The following is an 18,677-nucleotide window of genomic DNA, read 5'->3' as shown; positions in this document are numbered from 1 at the left end:
TTTGGGGGGAGGGTATAAAAATCCCTCATCCTTTACTTCTGCAAAACAAAGAAATTTTCTCTAAAAACCTGTGGCATAAATATTTGGAACACTTTAAAATAATTGAAATGGTAGATCAAGTATCAGAACTACTGCCTGAATAGTATCTCTCCTGAGTCTAGACAGCAGTTGTTCTTTTTTATGTATTTAATTCTAGGTTTTAATATATAATTAATATTCATTAAATGGGTAATGTTTCAGTATTTGCTCATAGTGGACATGCTGAGACCACTTTATTTTACATTACAAATGACCTTGCCTTTATAAACATGTCTTCTTTATGCTGTGATAATTATATGAATTGGGTTTGTAACTGTCAGCATATCAGTTACGGGAGTAAGATACGTCTGAGAAGCAGATCACCTTGATTTTATTAATGTCCTCTTTGTGTCTCACTTTAAGCCTTTCATTTGACATCGAGCATGTCACTTCTCTCATGAATATCGGTTCCTTTTTCAATCCAGAATCTGATAATAAAATGTATTATGTGATAAAGACATAATTTTTGTAACCATTAAAAATATTTTTGCAGACCAAAGTGAAATAGAGCAGTTGTTTGCTAAATGCAGTCATCATCGCTATCGAGTGTACTCAATTGTGATTATTGATAAATTCCTATTTATCAGTGGCATTTGATATGGACTCACTATGTTTTCGGCTTACATGGGGAAGAAAAGAATCATAGTTGTGAACATACCAATTAATGGATTACATAATGACTTAGTGTTTGCTAATGAGTTACAAACAACTGCCATGATTTTTTACTGTCATGCAAGCACGTCATAATTTCTAATTCCCAATTTTAATGGACAGTTTTTTTAGCAAAACAAAACATTGCATTTCTTCATTTATAGTTTCATTTAACTGCCATTTATTGAGTTCCATAAGATTAAAAGTTGAAAAGATATGATTTCTACCCTAAAGGAGCTCATGTATACAGCTGCTGTACATAGAAAAATAACATAGGCTTTTCTGGGACTCAGAATTTCTAAAGATGTTGTTTCCGTGCCTTTAGACAACTAATGTGATACAGAGGACTTGCTATGTTCTCTGCTTACATGGGGAAGAAAAGAAACTTAGATGTGAACATATCAATTAATGGATTAATGGCTTAGTGTTTGCTAATGAGTTACAAACAACGGGCAATATTGAACTGCAGATGACATCTGAAACTCTAGTAAATGACATCTTCCCTAACCTGGCCCTTGCCCTTCCAATCTCCACCTCACTGTGGTCTCCTGAAGGAAGATACTTTTGCAGGGAAGGAATCTCCAGAGTTAGCATGTGTACAGGAGATGTTTATTCTTCTTTACAAGACAGGAGAAGATATCTACATGATTAACATGGTTACATCTTTCTATATTTTACTGCAATTGCAGAAAACTGACTAGATGTTGGAGTTCTAAGTTTCTGTGTCTAGGCATTTTAATCGGCTTTCCCCAAGTCTGTCAACACAATATCAGCTACTGACTCGAGAGGTAGAGAAATAAAATACAGGCGGGCATGGTGGCTCATGCCTGTAACCTCAGCACTTTGGGAGGCTGAGGTGGGCAGATCACCTGAGGTCAAGAGTTTGAGACCAGCCTGGCCAACATGGTAAAACCCCGTCTCTACTAAACATACAAAAATTAGCCAGGTGTGATGCCAGGCACCTGTAATCCCAGCTACTTGGGAAGCTGAGGCAGGAGAATCACTTGAACCTGCAAGGTGAGAATTGCAGTGAGCCATGATTGTGCCATTGCACTCCAGGCTGGGTAACAGAATGAGACTCAGTTTCAAAAAAGAAAAAGAAAATACAGCTGAGTGTAAACTACTTTCCAATTCCTCTTTTAAAAGAGGTCCCCAGTCCCTGGGCCGTGGACCTGTACCTGTATGTGGCCTGTTAGGAACTAGGCTGCACAGCAGGAGGTGTGCAGTGGGCAAGACAGCATGACTGCCTGAGTTCCGCCTCCTGTCCGATCAGCAGCGGCTTTAAATTCTCATAGGAGTGTGAACCCTATTGTGAACTGTGCAAGACAGAGATCTGGTTGTGCACTCCTTATGAGAATTTAATGCCCACCCCCCATGTTCTCCTGGAAAAATTGTCTTCCACTAAACCCATTCCTGTTGCCAAAAAGGTTGGGGACCATCGTTTTAAAATATTAAATTCAGACAACAACTCAGATGCAGTACATATACATTTGGAAAAGCTTCATTATAATAAGGTTTTCTAAAGAGTTTGGTTAGGTTGAAAGTCCAGTTCTGCTCCTGGAGCACATGAAAAAGTCAAACATCACTGATAGCCTGAAATCTCAAAAGTCTGCATTATTTATACTCAACCCCACTACCCCTAACCATTCTTTGCTTCTTTCATCAAACTAGTGTTTATTGAGTACATATCATGAGCCAAGCAGTGTTGTAGGTCCAGTAGATACAGCATGGACAAAGGCACACTGGTTTTTGCTGTCATGGGTCTTTAAATTATATCACTCAGCTATATTCAGTTATGCTCAGTTGAATATTCAATTATACTAAAGTCAGTATTTATGTACTGAATTTTCAATCACATAACCTGTACAATGGGTCATTTCTAGACTTGGTTTAATTATATACAGATACTAGGTTCAGTAGTTCATACTTTCTTATAAAACTGCCAATTATTTTAAAATATGTTCATCAAGAATAGAAAATTAATCATGTCCCCCAAATGAAAATAGACAAACCAAAAGAAAAGAAAAGAAAGAAGGAAACCATTTTGAGCTCCTTTAACCATTGTCAGAATGATAGTAATTCAGTATAAAAAGATGGTGATGTTCAAGCTCGCCTGCTTTGAATCCTTGCTCAATTATCACTCTACACTTACATGAGCACTGCTCTAACTCCCTATTTAAAATTGCAGTCCAAACCCCCCTCTCCATACTTCTCTCACCCTGATCTGTTTTCTTCTCTATAGCACTTATAACTTTCTATCCTGCTATATAATTGTATTTATTATATTTGTTGCAAGTTCTTCTCACTACTCCCAACCCTGGCCCTACCACTAGAATACACACTTCAGGAGGACAGTTATCACTGATCTGTTTACTAATGTATCTCTACCTCCAGAAATCATTCCTGGTGTATATTAGCTGCTTAATAAATTTTTGTTGCATTAACTAATTAAAGTTGTACAGAAACACCATCTTATCATATAAGGTGACATCCATAGTATCCAACCAAGTAGCAAAAGGCTGGTTAGTTAGTTAAAAAGGATTATGTGTGTTTGCTCTGCAGAAACCCTCATTGTGTCATTTTATATTTATTATTAAAAGAAGAGCTCACAATTCTTGAACCTGAAGAGACAAAATAGTAATGAGGATGGGAGTGGGAGTTGGCATTCCAACTCGCTAACTCTCATATGTTCAAAAAAAGTACCATGATTGAAGTCAATTGAATGAAGAGGAAGATTTTCTTTTTCTTTTATTTCTTGAGGAATAAAACTCTATTCATCTGCATGTAAGAGTAATATACATAAGCACTTGGCATCTTCTAAGCTGTGGTCCTCTAGCTTATGGAAGCTGGTGCCATAGTAGAGCGTAACAAGTTTTGCCCTCCCCCTTCCTCCTTCTCATTCTCCAGAGGACACCATGTGGGTGGAAATGCTGATGGGACAAAATCCTTCTCATTCAGCAATGCCAGGTCTTCAGATCAAATTTCAATTTGTTTCTGTTTTTGTGAAAAAGCACCTGAGTTTATAGAAGACTTCAAAGTTGTGTAAATAGGGAATGTGAGAAAAGGTAGAGCTCTCCCTTTTTTTTCCCCCGTTTCATTTTCTGTATATAACTTAGGCAAAGGCTTTCTGATTTAATCATTAGAAAACTAAGCTCTTTAGATACTTTTCAATAATTGAAGATAAAGCAAGTCTAAGTCTTATGGCATATCATTTATATCTCATACCATTTGGAATAGCTCTATTTTTATTATCTGTAAATACTTCGTTATTAATATGTTTCAGAATGGTGTTAATTAATGTAGCTATTGGCCAGGCACATTGACTCCCTCCTGTAATCCTAGCACTTTGTTTGGAGGAGGCAGGTGGATCACTTGAGGTCAGGAGTTCAAGGACAGCCTGGCCAACACAGTGAAACTCCATCTCTACTAAAAATGCAAAAATTAGCTGGGTGTGGTGGTGCACACCTGTAGTCCCAGCTACTCGGGAGGCTGAGACAGGAGAATCACTTGAAACCTCAGGGAGGCAGAGATTGCAGTGAGCCAAGATTGTGCCATTGCACTCCAGCCTGGATGACAGAGTGAGACTCCTCTAAAATAATAATAATGTAGATAATAAACTTATTTCTTAATTCCCATCATTCCATTTGTATTATTTTTGAATTTTCTGTTTATTCATGTCAAGATAAAAATAAAAGGATGTAGCAGTGATCTATTATCATACCACTGTACTCCAGCCTGGGCAACAGAGTGGGACCCTGCCTCTTGGAAAAAAAAACAAAAATGATACAACAAAATGTGGTCTTGATTTGTCTAGGCTGCCTCTCATAGCTCTAGTCTAGTCTCTCTCACACTTCAAACTTGTGCTCTACTCCTCTTTGCCTTTCTTGTTTATAAATTCGCCTCCTGTCTTTGATTTCTACACCTTTCTTAAAGAAAATACATGGCAATACATGCCTTTTTTTTTTGCCACACCCTTGATTTCTAAGGCTCACTTGTTCCTTTTTAAATCTCTCTCCTCATTTCATCCCTGTTCTTACCAGATCCAATTTTTTCTTCCTTGCTAGCTCTCTATCTTCCTATACTTCTCCCTCCATTTCTAAATGATTTACACACATTTGAAGCTCATTCCCAGAGTGTGGCCATCCATTTTGAGAGAGTCACCTGTCATCTCTTAGGCCATTCCTTAATATAGCTGCTGAAGTCCAGTCATCCACAGGCACCTCAGTCTCACACTTCTATCCTTAAGACATCTCCTTTTGCTGTGCTGCCCCCATCCCAAACTAGTCAGCCGAAAGCCAAACACGTAACCTTAATGCTTTTCCCCACAAGATACTCTCTCTCTTTGTGTATTTTGCTGTCATTCTTTCAATTTCTTAGGCAAGAACTCTTCCTTCAGTTAATGAAAATATTAAGTCATTTGGCAGTATTTATGAAGCACTTCATTCCTTTTTACAAAGTGATTTGCTGGGCCTTTGGCCGTATGAACATAAATAAAACACTTTACAATGTTTATCATCTATTTGGGCTATCAGATACAAGGAGTTAGAAGTCAGAATGCCTGTGAAGGCCAGTGGAAGAGGTCATGCATTACCACATTTCCAGGGCGTTGGAATCAGGGAGAGCTTCGAAGAGAAGCACGGCATTGGTGAAACCTGGAAAGATTCATAAGCTTTTCATAGCTAGAGAAACAGTTGGAAAGGGTCGATCAACCACCGCAACAACATAAATGGTTTTTGAAAAATGAGCAGAAAACTTTAGATTACTTTAGAAGAGTGATCCTCAACATTTTTCTTCATGTGCTCTCAAAAAGAATTCTGAAAATTTTTTACCTCCTTGTGTATTTTTAAGTTGATATTTAGAACTATTTTGTCAAAAATTGTTTAATTTTCTAGTGTATGAAAAATATTGGTAGTTGATAATAAAGCTGTCATATCATGCCTTTAAATGTATCCATTAGAATTTAAATATTACAGACATTTGATACCCTTTATCAGCTATTTTTTTAAAAACATGAATAGGCTTTTCTTTAACAACAGTACATTTTGCAACATGCCTTTTTTTCCTTGAACCTACTCCATTTTCCCTACTGAATTGTGATTTTATAGAGTCTTTTCTTGCTCTACTTTCCTAATTCTTTGCAATAAAAATATGTGTATATCAGCCAGGTGCAGTGGCTCAGGCCTATAATCCTAGGGCTTTGGCAAAGTGAGACGGATGAATTGCCTGAGCTCAGGAGTTCCAGACCAGCCTGGGCAACATGGCTAAAACCTGCCTCTACTAAAAACACACAAAACAAAATTAGCTGGGCATGGTGGCGCATGTATGTAGTCCCAGCTACTCAGGAGGCTGACACACGAGAAGCTTGGAGGCAGAGGCTGCGGTGAGCCGAGCACGCCATTGCACTCTAGCCTGGGTGACAGAGGGGGACTCTGTCTCAAAAAAAAAAGTGCACATTTTTAAATTTCTTGACAGCAATGTTTTAAATGTTTAAAATATTCTCCTGGATTAATTTATTATTCTAACTATTGTTAGTTATTACTTATATAACTATATAGATATTATTCAATAAGATAAATATTCTGTAAATCTTTATGCTTGTATAACATAAAAATTGAAACGCTACTGGAAATAATTAATGAAATTGATTTTTAAATTTAGTTTATAAATTGGTGAGTGAATATTACTTATTGCTCAAATGAGACAGGGTTCAGAAATAATTTTACTCCTTTTTTAAAAAGGTAGGAGCTGAGTTGTAAGCAAAAAAAAAAAAAAACTTCAGTCATTTATATTTCTCTTCAGAGGTTTATTTTAATCCTCCCTCTGTTTATAAATCCATTAAATCCTTCTTTATTGTTGAGAGCATGAATTAGAAACTAAGTTGCAAAAGAATTGATTTCCAATTCATTAGGGTCATTCACTTCATACCAACACAGTATATCAAATTTTCCCATTATTGTTCTCCCCATGGAAGAAAGTATTTTTCTCCCATGGTAAAGCGCCCTAGTGATATTTGGAATATATGGCATGCATCCCTTCCTTTTAGAAAGTGGGAGAAAAATCATCATGAAAGCAAACTTGGGGATGGAAAATTTTCAGACCACAGGATATTCTTAGACAAATCTGCATTAGAAGAGTATGTGTGGACTGTTAGGATTCATTCACACATGTGTTCATTCAAACTATAATTGTTGAATGCCCAGCATGTTCCACATCGTAGGAATACAAATGTAAACAAAATAGATTTTCATAAAACCATCTCTGTGCTCACATATCTCTTAAAACATCTTTTTGCTCTCCAAAAATATGCCTTCCTTAGTTTGGAGACTGCTTTAGTGGGACAAAGCCTGCAATAAGATCAGGAAATGGGCTTAGTTTGAGTTGGTGGAGAGCCTTTGATATGTTACCAAGTCAGCTGGATTTCATTATGTCTGGGCAATGATAAATTATTGAGAAGTTTTCAAAAAGAAATTGTTATAATCAGATCAATTTGTGGATTACATATTACAGAGAAGAACGTTTAAAGGCAAGAAAATTTTTTAAGTGGGGTGGGGCTGAACATGCCTTAGCATAATGTCTGGCCCCTGGAAGGCACTCAGTAAATACTTGTTGAATGAAATATGCAGCCACAACTAAAGGAACCAAGGAATACAGCTTTGCAGGGTGTGCCAGTAAAAGAATAAAGCATTTCTTACCATCATTCTTTTGTGTCTAAAAAACAAGGTAACTTGTCATGATGAAGCAAGATTAAATATATATCTTCTGGACGATCAGGAGTAAGTAGAGAAGAGATAATTATGGTAGAAAAGCAGAGAATAATATTGCTAAGTGTGGGTGGGAAAATGACATTTTTTGGAAACTGGATACTTCTTTTTAAATCATGAAGAAATCAATTATTTCTCTAGAGAAAAATGTGCAAAATGTGGGTACTTTCTCCTATAGTATACATTGAGATGTTGGTTTATATTTCTGTTTTATCAAATATATTTCTTCAGACATTTATTTCCTTGCATTTTATTACATGAAGAATTTTTATGAAACTGTTTCTATAGGCAAGATATATTTTAGCGCTCTAAGGAAGTCTTATTGTCATTTGCATGTCCCAAAAATAAAGTGTATAGATTATGTATATATGTCTAAAATAGAGGAAAAAAATAAAACAACTATTATAAGAAAAGGAAAATTAATATAGAAAATTTTCCAAATATTCCTCTGTTAGAAGTTAAGTCATAGTGAAAAGTTAGTGTCAAAAGTCCAGGTTTCAAGTAAAAATTTTCCATTTTTTAGTAAATCTCTTTCAACTTTAGTTTTCTTAACTATGCATTAGAAATCATGCTGATTTGTTCTGTTTCCTTCATAGGAGTGTCTTGGGGACTAAATTAAATACTATAGAAAGCATTTTAAAAATCATTATTTCCCAACATATTTTTCAAAGAATACTAGTCTTTTGAGTTCCTTCATAGAAGAGGTGATAATACATTTTCTCATCAAGAAAATTTGGAAAACGTTGTCTATGTACTGTATCCAGGTCATTCATGTCTTAAAAGTAAAAGCAGCCTTTTACTTATTAACAATTCTGAGAAATCTCATAATTGAAAACTTGTTTAATTTTGAGAATATGTCAGTTAAACTCATTTTGCCACAGAACGTTATACAGATGTAAGATATTACCACTTGACTTTTTGCCCATAATATTCTGTCATCTAACCTTGTCCAGTAGACCCTACATGCTCACTTCAGTTCCCATTATCTGGTATATAATACATCCAAAGAATTATGTGTCTGCACACATTAGTTAACATCATCATGGAATATTATGCTTTTTGGTGTGCTGACATCTAAATATAGAAGCTGTACTATAGTAATAGGATTTATTTAAAAATTACACTTAAAATCCAATGTTACTGTTTCCAGCCAGGTAGATTAACGGTAAATAAAGTTTTCCAGATGTGTCTTCATTTCCAGAGATTTGATGCCAAATAGAAGAAAACTCCAGATATTTGCTCCATTTTTCAATTTGTAATAATTCACACTTTTTTTTTTTGAGACGAAATTTTGCTCTCATTGCCTAGGCTGGAGCGCAATGGTGCAGTCTCGGCTCACTTCAACCTCTGCCTTCCGGGTTCAAGCAATTCTCCTGCCTTAGCCTCCCAAGTAGCTGTAATTACAGGTGCCTGCCACCATGCCCAGCTAATTTTTGTATATTTAGTAGAGACGGGGTTTCACCGTGTTGACAAGGCTGGTCTTGAACTCTTGACCTCAGGTGATCCACGTGCCTTGGCCTCCCAAAGTGCTGGGATTACAGGCATGACCCACAGTGCCTGGCCCAATAATTCACACTTTTAATCTTCTTTTTCTCCTGAACAAAACTCCCAATAATGGTATGAAGGGAAGGGGGTCATATTTGAAGAATGCAATGTTTAATTAATGCCAATTTTTTAAAAAAAGGTATTGGTTTGTCATTAATTTTCTTTTTTTGTGGCGTTTTTTTTTTCTGGTTCTCCAACATTACACTCTTTTGACCTTGGTAGGGAGTTAGAAGGTGGGCACTAGGATGCATGCATACAAGATCTTTACTATGTGAGTCTTTCTCAAGTTCTCACTTCCCCCACCCCCTAAAATTACATTATCAAATTCAAACATATATAACCATTAATGCCCAGATGATGGGCTTAGGGCATCTAGATTGTGTTGGTTTTGTTTTATTTAAAGAGATATTTTTATTTAGAGATTTTGTTTTGTTTAAAGAGATTTTTTTATCTAAAGAGATATTTTTAAAAGACTTTATTTTTTAGAGCAATTTTAGTGTCACAGCAAAATTAAGAGGAAGATACAGTGATTTCCCTTATACACCTTGCCCCCACATGTGTGTAGCCTTCCCCCCCCATGAATATCTCCCACCACAGTGGTACATTTGTTCCAGTGGATGAACCTACCTTAACACATCATAATTACCTAAAGTCCATAGTTTACATCATGGTTTTACTCTTGATGTTGAACATTCCATGAGTTTGGACAAATGTATGATTACATATATCCACCATTATAATATCATACAGAGTATTTTCATTGCCTAAAAAATCCTCTGTGCTTCACATATTCAACCATTATCTAGCCCAACCCCTAGCAGCCATTGATCTTTTTATTGTCAGCATAGTTTTCTCTTGTTGTATTTTCCAGAATGTCACATAGCTGGAACCACCTAGTATGTAGCCTTTTCAGGTTGCTTTCTTTCACTTAGTAACATACATTTAAGTTTTCCTCATGTTTTTATTTTCATGGCTGGAAAGCTCAGTTTTTTGGGGGACTAATATTCCTTTGCCTGGACATACCACAGTTTGTCCATTCACCTACTGAAAGACATCTTGGATGCTTCCAAGTTTTGGCCATTATAAATTAAGCTGCTCTAAGTATCTCTGCAGGTATCTGTGTGAACATAAATTTTAAATTTATTTGGGAAAATACTGAGAAGTATGATAGTATATTAAGTATATGTTTGGTTTTGTAGGAAACTACTAAATTGTCTCCCAAAGTTGCTGTGCCATTTTATATTCCCACCAGCAATGAAATAAAGTTCTTTGTTATTCTGCATCCTTGCCAGCATTTGGCCTTGTTGGAATTCCAGATTTTGGCAATTCTAATAGGTGTGTAATGGTATCTTACTGGTATTTTAATTTGCATTTTCCTGACATAGGATATTGAGCAACTTTTCATATACATATTTTCCATCTGCTTGTCTTCTTTGGTGAGGGGTCTGTTAAGGTTTTTGGCCCATTTTTTAATCTGGCTGTTTGTTTTCTTGTTGTGTTTTCATAGTTCTTTGTATATTTTAGATAATATTTCCAAATCACACTTGTCTTTTGCAAATATTTTCTCCCAGTCTGTGGCTTTTTTTTTCTCATTTTCTTGATAGGTTTTGTTTTTTAAAATTTTCCATTCATCTTTTCTGAAGGATGCCTAGCGATAGGTAAAAAATGTCAAATATTTTTATACTATTTCTATGTGGAAAAGTCAAAAAAGGCTAGAAAAAAAAATGAAAGATGATGAGAGTATTTATAAGTGTTGCTTTCTGCAAACTCCTCTCACCCCTCTACATTTAGCTACTTGTCCTTTTATAGGGAAAAGAGAGGACTCATTATATTTATCATGTGTCTGCAGCAATCCTGGATCTAAATCTAGATTGAATCATTTCTAGAATGTATGAAATGAAGAATGACTGTGAGGTGTGTGGATAGGTTTATGAATATACATGGAGGTTGGCCAGGCATGGTGGCTTATGCCTGTAATCTCAGCACTTTGGGAGGCTGAGGTGGGTGGGTCACTTGAGGCCAGGAGATCGAGACCAACCTGGGCAACATGGTGAAGCCCTGTCTCTATTAAAACTACAAAATAATTAGCTAGGTTCGGTGGCGCTCACCTGTAGTCCCAGCTACTTGGGAGGCTGAGGTGGGAGAATTGCTTGAGCCTGGGAAGCGGAGGTTGCAGTGAATGGAGATTGTGCCACTGCACTTCAGCCTGGCTGACAGACTGAGACTCTGTCTCAAAAAATAAAAATATGTATATATATTTTATACATATTTATGCAATAAATACACACACACACACATACCCACACACAAATAGATATTAGTCCTCAAGTGATTTTTTTTTGCTATACAAACATTGAATTATTCCTCCCTCTACCCAACCCTTGGGGCCAGTTTTACTTGATAGAATGCACAGGACTTACAACTAATTTAGGATGAAAAAATTGTAATCATACATTGTGCATGATAAGCTAGCCACCTCAAAGTTGACCCCTTTTCTTGATATGAGGGCACAATATATCTGTTGTCATTAGCAGTTAATAGAGATACTTCAACTTACTTTTTCTTCTAGAAACTTCTGAACTATATTAAACCAAGATAAATCTCTGCAAGTTAGAGGCACAACAAAAGTATAATTATACTCTAGTTCCAATGGATGGTATGAGAAAACAGTTCTTAACAGGAATGATCTGAGAATTTCTGAACTCTCAGAATCCAGTGAGTTAATTTTGATTACGACCTCATTGATACAACAGTCAACCAGTGATACCTGTTCATAAGAAGATAGATTGTTCTCTTTGGTCTTGTTAAAGTCATGATGTGTGCATTTATTACTCTGACAGTACATAGGTACATATTAACATTATATTGTTCTAAGTTAATATCAGTATGAATTTCTAAAATATTGTAGATGAAATTTCTCAAAGCATGCTACCCGCCAAAAGATAATTACTGAAGAATGAGCCTGTTTTAATTGTAAACTTTTTGCCAACTGAAGATGAAAGGGGGACGTGTTCATAGGCAATAACCAAATGATCTCTGTTCTCACTTAAGATCAAGAGAACTTTCATGTGATACAATGCACAGCCTTTCCCTTATTGCCCTCAAGTTGAAGCACCATTTTCATCACTGAGGTCTGAAAACACAGCAAGGTACCTCATGAAGGGAAATAATTATGTTATTATAGTAAAACATCTTCATAAGTAAGTTATAGAGTATCCTGAAAATACCCAAGGGTTGGCAACAAGACAAAAGGGAGAAAGTAAGCATCCTTGAGAAAAATGTGTAACTTGGGCTTCATTTTTTATAATTCTCTGAGAAAAAGCAGCCTGCCTTTCCCATTCAATTTCATTCATCTTTCCCGTATATATCAGCATAAGAATAAAATATTTTTATAACTATAATGGTAATTAAGTAAATTGCACAAGATTTTAATACCTGAAAGGTTTTTTTCATTCACTAAATGAGGATAAAGCATGAGTATTCTTTTTGTTTTGTTATATTGTCATCTTTTTGTTCTTTAATTTGTATTATTTGAAATGATTACAATTTCCAATAAATTATGAAGCCTTATATGTCTTCATAAATAGATACTGTCTTCCATCTGAAGATATATCAAAAGAAAAAAAGCAAGGTGTAAAAAAGTAGATGGATCCAGATTGGCAAAATGGATGCATCCAGATTGACAGATACATGGATGTCTTTATAGTGTTCACTTTGCTTCTGAGTATATTTGAATATGTTCATTTATAAATAAATAATATAACTAATAAATATATTTTATTACAGTTGTTTGTGAACACTTTCCCTCAGTTCCAAAGGACAAAGACTTCATATTTCTGCTCTAGAATTGAGGAATGTGTTAGGCAGACCAAATAGTGGAGGCTTTGTATGGTGTGGTTGGTGGAAGACCCCCAGCACACCCCCTCCCTGCCAAAGATGTCTGCACTCTAATCTCTGGCACCAATAAATATGTTACCTTAGGTGGCAAAAGGAACTCTACAGGTATAATTAAGGTTTCAGACCTTAAAATAGGAAGAGTCGTTTGGATTATTCAGGTGTGCTCAATCTAGTCACATGAGCCCCTGAAAGCAGAGCACCTTCTCCAGCTGGAGGCTGAAGAGATGCAGCGGAAGTAGTCACGAAGATTTGAAGTGTGAGAAGGACTCAACACACAGCAGCTGGTTAGATGTGGGGAGCAACATCATGAGGAATTCAGGCAGCTTCAGGGAGCTGAGAGAGACACTTAGCTCACAGCCAGCAAGGAAACAGGGACCTCACCCCTGCAGCCCAAATAACTGGATTCTGTCAACAACCTGAATGAGCTTGGAAGTGGTTCTCCCTCAGAGCCTCCAGATAAGAGAGCAGCTTGCCAACAACTTGATTTCTGTCTATGAAACCCAGACCAGAGAAAGCAGCTGAGCTCACTAGACTTCTGACCTACAGAAATGTGAAATAATAAATTTGTTGCTTAAAAAAACACACACACAGTAAGGGGAAAGATGGGGATTGACTAACTAAAAGGTGTAGGTCTGTGGCAGTTCATACTTAATCTGATAGAGCCTCCGTTGGGTGAAAGGTTGAAGGAGGTTTTTATCTCTGTGACCGACTGTAACTTTCAGATATCGAACTAAAGAGGGACATTTGACCCAAATCATTTTTAAATGCCATAAAATTTACCCAGTGGTAATAACTAACCCTTACTATGTGCCAGGCATAATTCCAAGTATTTTGTTACATTAAATAATAAGACCTGACTGTGTTATGAGTTGACACATTATTATCATCCCATTTTACGAAAGAATTGGAAGCACCTCAGAGAGTTTAGATAACTCACCAGAAGGCAGAAGCTGGGAAGAGGCAGAGCTGGAATTCAAACTCAGGCCATCTGGTCTGTCTTCAGATAACTTGCTCCTGAAATTAAGCTCCAGGTTTCCAGGCTTTCCTTGTAGTCACACCTGTTCTGGGTTAAATAAAAAAATAAGAGGAGTTGAAAGACCTAAGTAAGAGAAAAAAGAGGTATGGTGATCATTATCATTTGAATAGCCCATTTTCAATTCTTTATTCTCATCCTCAGGACCAGGATGGAATCATAATAAGGTTTTCACAATGTAAAGGAGGGTTGGCATGGAGGGAAGGGATTATCCTGACTGTGCTGCTAGTTTGCTTACCTCTTGCTGGTAACTGTTTCCTAGTGGCTTTTGAGAATGATCTGAATCTAGAGTATCTCCTTATTAAGAGCTAGGTATAAAATAAATACCAGTCTCCTCGATAGGAAAATCATGTTTCTTCTTACCAAAGATGTTGAAATCTTTGCAAAAACGCTGATCAAAACTAGTAGATTTTGAGGGATTGTACCTGGAAAGTAGAAGAGACTCCCTTTGTCATATCCTTGGGTCTAGGGAAATCACTGCAACTCATCAGTAGTGGCATCTCTGAGAGTCACATCCATATTACTAGTATTTATCATAAAAGTCATTACTGGCCAGGTGCAGTGGCTCATGCCTGTAATCCCAGCACTTTGGGAGGCTGAGGCCAGCAGATCATTTGAGATCAGGAGTTGGTGACCAGCCTGGTCAACATGGTGTAACCCTGTCTCCACCAAAAATACAAAAATTAGCCAGGCAGGTTGTGAGCACCTATAATTGCAGCTACTCAGGAGGCTGAGGCAGGAGAATCACTTGAACCCAGGAGGGGAGGCTGCAGTGAGCTGAGATTGCACCAGTGCACTCCAGCCTGGGCAACAGAGTAAGAATCTGTCTAAAAAAAAAAAAAAGAAAAAATTCATTACTAATGGTCATATTTGTCATCAGAATCCTGAAATTTCCTACTAACAGATTTAAGAGAAATTAATTAAAAAGTCATGCACTATATTTTTTTCATATAGGAGAGGCTATTACTATGTATAATATTTGATGCAAAATGTACTGTCTCTAAATATGTCAAACATGTACTAGCATATCTAAAAGCCATGCATATCTTAAAAAATAGTATTCACGTAATGAAAAGTAAGGAGAAATAGTGCCTCTTCATCTTTCAGTCAAATTTAACAAACTTGTGTTGAATATTTAGTATGTACCAGGCACTAGACTTACATTGACTGAGAATACCAAATGATAAATTATAGCCCTTATAGAGCTTGTAGTCTTGTAAGTAAAACAAATAGGTCCACCAATAACTAAATATGATAGGATAAGTGTTACGAAGGGGATTTACACCAAAGACTCAGAGTAGAGAGACATCCAAGACAGACTGGGAGAGTCAATGAAAGCTACCTGACAGCTGAATATTCACAGTAAGAAAATGTTAGTGTTCAGGATGAAGGGTGGTATGTATGAAAGCACAGAAAGGAGAGTGGCTTGTTATAAAAATGGCTTTAGGGTGGCAATAAAAAGTGGCTATTTGGGTGAAGAAAAGAAGAAGGCTAGAGAAATAAGCAGAAGGTGAAAAGGGAGCTGATTTTGAAGGGTTTCATGTGCCTTACTAAGGGTAGGCACCTTATCCAGAAGTTAGCGGTGTTTCACTTGTCGGCTTGAAGCAAGATGGTAGCATCAGAATCACCTTTGGGAAGATCACAGTGGCAGCCTTTTGAAGAATGGGTTGGAGAACAAGACCTAAGGCAAGATCAGTTGGAATGCTGTGGCATATCCCTAGGAAAGAGATGAGGGCTCAAACCAAGGCAGTAATGGTGAGGAGGAAGGCAAGGGGTCAGTGTGAGAGATGAAGGAGCTGGACTCTTAGTTTTAGAGACCAGTGGGTTGTTGGAAATGAAAGAGAAGTTAGCATTTAGGATGAGCTCAAGGTTTCTAACCTAGGTGATTCACTATTCACCAAGCGAAGAAACAGAAAAATAAGTTTGAGTGGAAAGACACTGATTTCATTGTTGGATCTCTTTCATTTAAATGAATATACCCAAAAGACAACTGAATATAAGATTGGGGAATTTAGGAGAGCTTACCTGATCAACTTGGTTATTATCTTTAACAAGTACCTTTATAATTGTCTGTTCTCTGCCAAATGACTTTTTAGTCTCTATCAGGTAAGTATAGTCTATTTCCCTTTAAGAAGGCATTAAAGTATTGTGGTTTCTAAGACCATGACATGAAGCATAAATTGTAAGAGACTGTAATTAGGAAATGGATAAGAAGGTGTGCTCTTCTCTTGACCCTGGCAAACTGGCAGGAATGGAAGTCAACAAGGCCACTGCTACAGTACTGTACCTCATGCCCCCACCTGTAGTATTGTGTAATGAAATATTCTTCCTTCTGGTTTGTATGTTTGTATGCCATTTAGAATTTAGATCCTAGGCTCATCACTTTTATATTTAGTTTATCTATCTCATCATGAACTAAATCAGTTTGTTCTTTGACAGAAAATTAGGCCAAGCACAGCAGCTCATACCTGTAATCCCAGCACTTTGGGAGGCCGAGGTGGGCGGATCACGTGGTCAGGAGTTTGAGACCAGCCTGGCCAACATGATGAAACCCTATCTCTACTAAAAATACAAAAATTAGCCAGGCATGGTGGCTGGCACCTGTAATTCCTGCTACTCGAGAGGCTGAGGTAGGAGAATCGCTTGAACCCAGGAGACAGAGGTTACAGTGAGCCACGCCTACGCCATTGCACTCCAGCCTGGGTGACAGAGCGAGACTCTGTCTCAAGAAAAGAAAAGAAAAAATTAGTCAGGGATCCCCGTATTAAAGCTGAATTGCCCCTAAAGACCTGTTTAAAAGATAGGTTGAATGAATCTAATTTTTCTCTTTCCTATTTCTCATATTTTTGAGTAGAATAATCCTAAAGGTAGAAGGTGGAAACTGCATATATGGAATGAACTATAAACTCTAGGTTTACAATAAAGCAACAATGTTAGACTTAAAAGAATATTAGTACTTAGATATCAATATTAAAGAATATCCTTTAACACAAATCAAGAAATATAAATGAGAATATGTATAACAAAAAATTAGAATTAGTTATTTATTTTCTTGAGATATTACATTTATAAAAGCATTTGCTTCTAGTGACTAATTTTTCATTGATTATATACACATTTCCTAGGCAACTTGGGTCAAGAGAGCTTTTGTCTTGATCTACAAATGATATTTCCTCCCAGGCTTTGAAACAACTTATATTCACCCTTTGGATGTGTCATCAATCTGTTATGTGTGAATGGACACTATTTTTTCCTGTACTTGGACAAATGTTTCATTTCCAGAAAATTAAATTACTTAAATGCAACAAACAGATGGCCAGAGAGTCCTGTAGTAGCTTGTTCTGCCATGAAATTTATCTGCATTTTGTGGAAAGCCTGAGAAGTTGGACAAAAATCTTTTTGCACGCTATGCCATAGTTGATGTTTCAGTCTTCTTGCCATTTTAAAATAATTAATAATTCTGTTACTTTTGAGATTAGGAGGAAATAGTTAAAAGGCTATTTCATATTTATATGAAAAATTAAAACTGTTTATGAAAAGTCACATGGACCACCTTGATTGAATTTATCTTAAAGTCCTACTTAAGGTATTAAGAATAATAGAATAATTACACATGAAAATAGAGAAATAATAGCTAGAACTTTTTTCTTATTTCCAGTCTTCAAATATATTCTCTAAGCTAATGACATATTCTTATCTGTACAATATAAGAAGTTTAACTAAGCGTGATCTACATATTCTGTTTTATTTTCTTTTGTTATTATCAAATATAAAAACAAGTTTAGTCATTTTTTTCAATGCAAAAGAAATACAGTTCATAAATATCTATGATGGCCTTGTCTCAACCATATATAAATAAATGTTAAAATATACTTGTTTTGTATCAACTATTCAGATAAAGCAAAATCACTTTGCTACTGGGAAGATTTTTTTTAGCTGTCATTCAATACGTACTTTGGGAAAACTGTAAAGTATAAATATGCTCATAAAAGAGCAAGGGCCAAGTGAAATGAAGGTACAAGTTTAAACTTTTCTAAGACTTCTTTTTATCACTTGTGTATACTTGGCCTTGAGTCTGATGTTTTCATTGAATGTGTATTTTTTAAAATCTGTATATCTAACCACATTCAAAGACCTTTATTGGGAAATAACAAAATGTTCCCTTATCCTTTTCATCAAGATGCTATTAGAGGACGTTTATAGATCCCTTCAGAGCTGACAATGAAGATGGCACAAAATAGTTGATAATGAACACTCTTAATATTAAATCTGTCCCTTATTTTTGACCTAGAAGATTCTGCGAATACCCCAATTCTGAAAGTAAACATGTATTAAAGTTCCACCCTCTGGACAGGGGCACCTCACGTCATGTTGTGGAGTAAGAAAAAGGAATAAATTAAGTACTTCTAAGAACTCATGTACTAGCTGGGCGCAATGGCTCACACCTATAATCCCAGCACTTTGGGAGGCCAAGGCGGGTGGATCACCTGAGATCAGGAGTTTGAGACCAACCAAGCCAACATAGAGAAACACCATCTCTACTAAAAATACAAAATTAGCTGGGCGTAGTAGCGCATGCCTGAAATCCCAGCTACTTGGGAGGCTGAGGCAGGAAGATTGCCTGAACTCCTTAGGCAGTGGTTGCAGGGAGCTGAGATCGTGCCATTGCACTGCAGCCTGGGCAACAAGAGTGAAACTTCATCTCCAAAAAA

At 36.6% G+C, this 18,677-nt stretch overlaps 1 protein-coding gene across 1 annotated transcript in view; it reads left to right on the top strand.

Moving 5' to 3' along the window:
• Window positions 1–18,677, top strand: part of PRKD1 (protein kinase D1) — a 346,791-nt gene that overhangs the window by 302,401 nt on the left and 25,713 nt on the right. The window contains exon 14 of the mRNA XM_037741730.1: window positions 572–636. Within this exon, the coding sequence (XP_037597658.1) occupies window positions 572–636 (65 nt within the window). The remainder of the gene's footprint in view (window positions 1–571; window positions 637–18,677) is intronic.

This window comes from Cebus imitator, unplaced genomic scaffold (assembly GCF_001604975.1).
Source record: "Cebus imitator isolate Cc_AM_T3 unplaced genomic scaffold, Cebus_imitator-1.0 Scaffold104, whole genome shotgun sequence".
Taxonomy (NCBI): domain Eukaryota; kingdom Metazoa; phylum Chordata; class Mammalia; order Primates; family Cebidae; genus Cebus; species Cebus imitator.
This window is presented reverse-complemented; position numbering and strand designations above follow the sequence as displayed.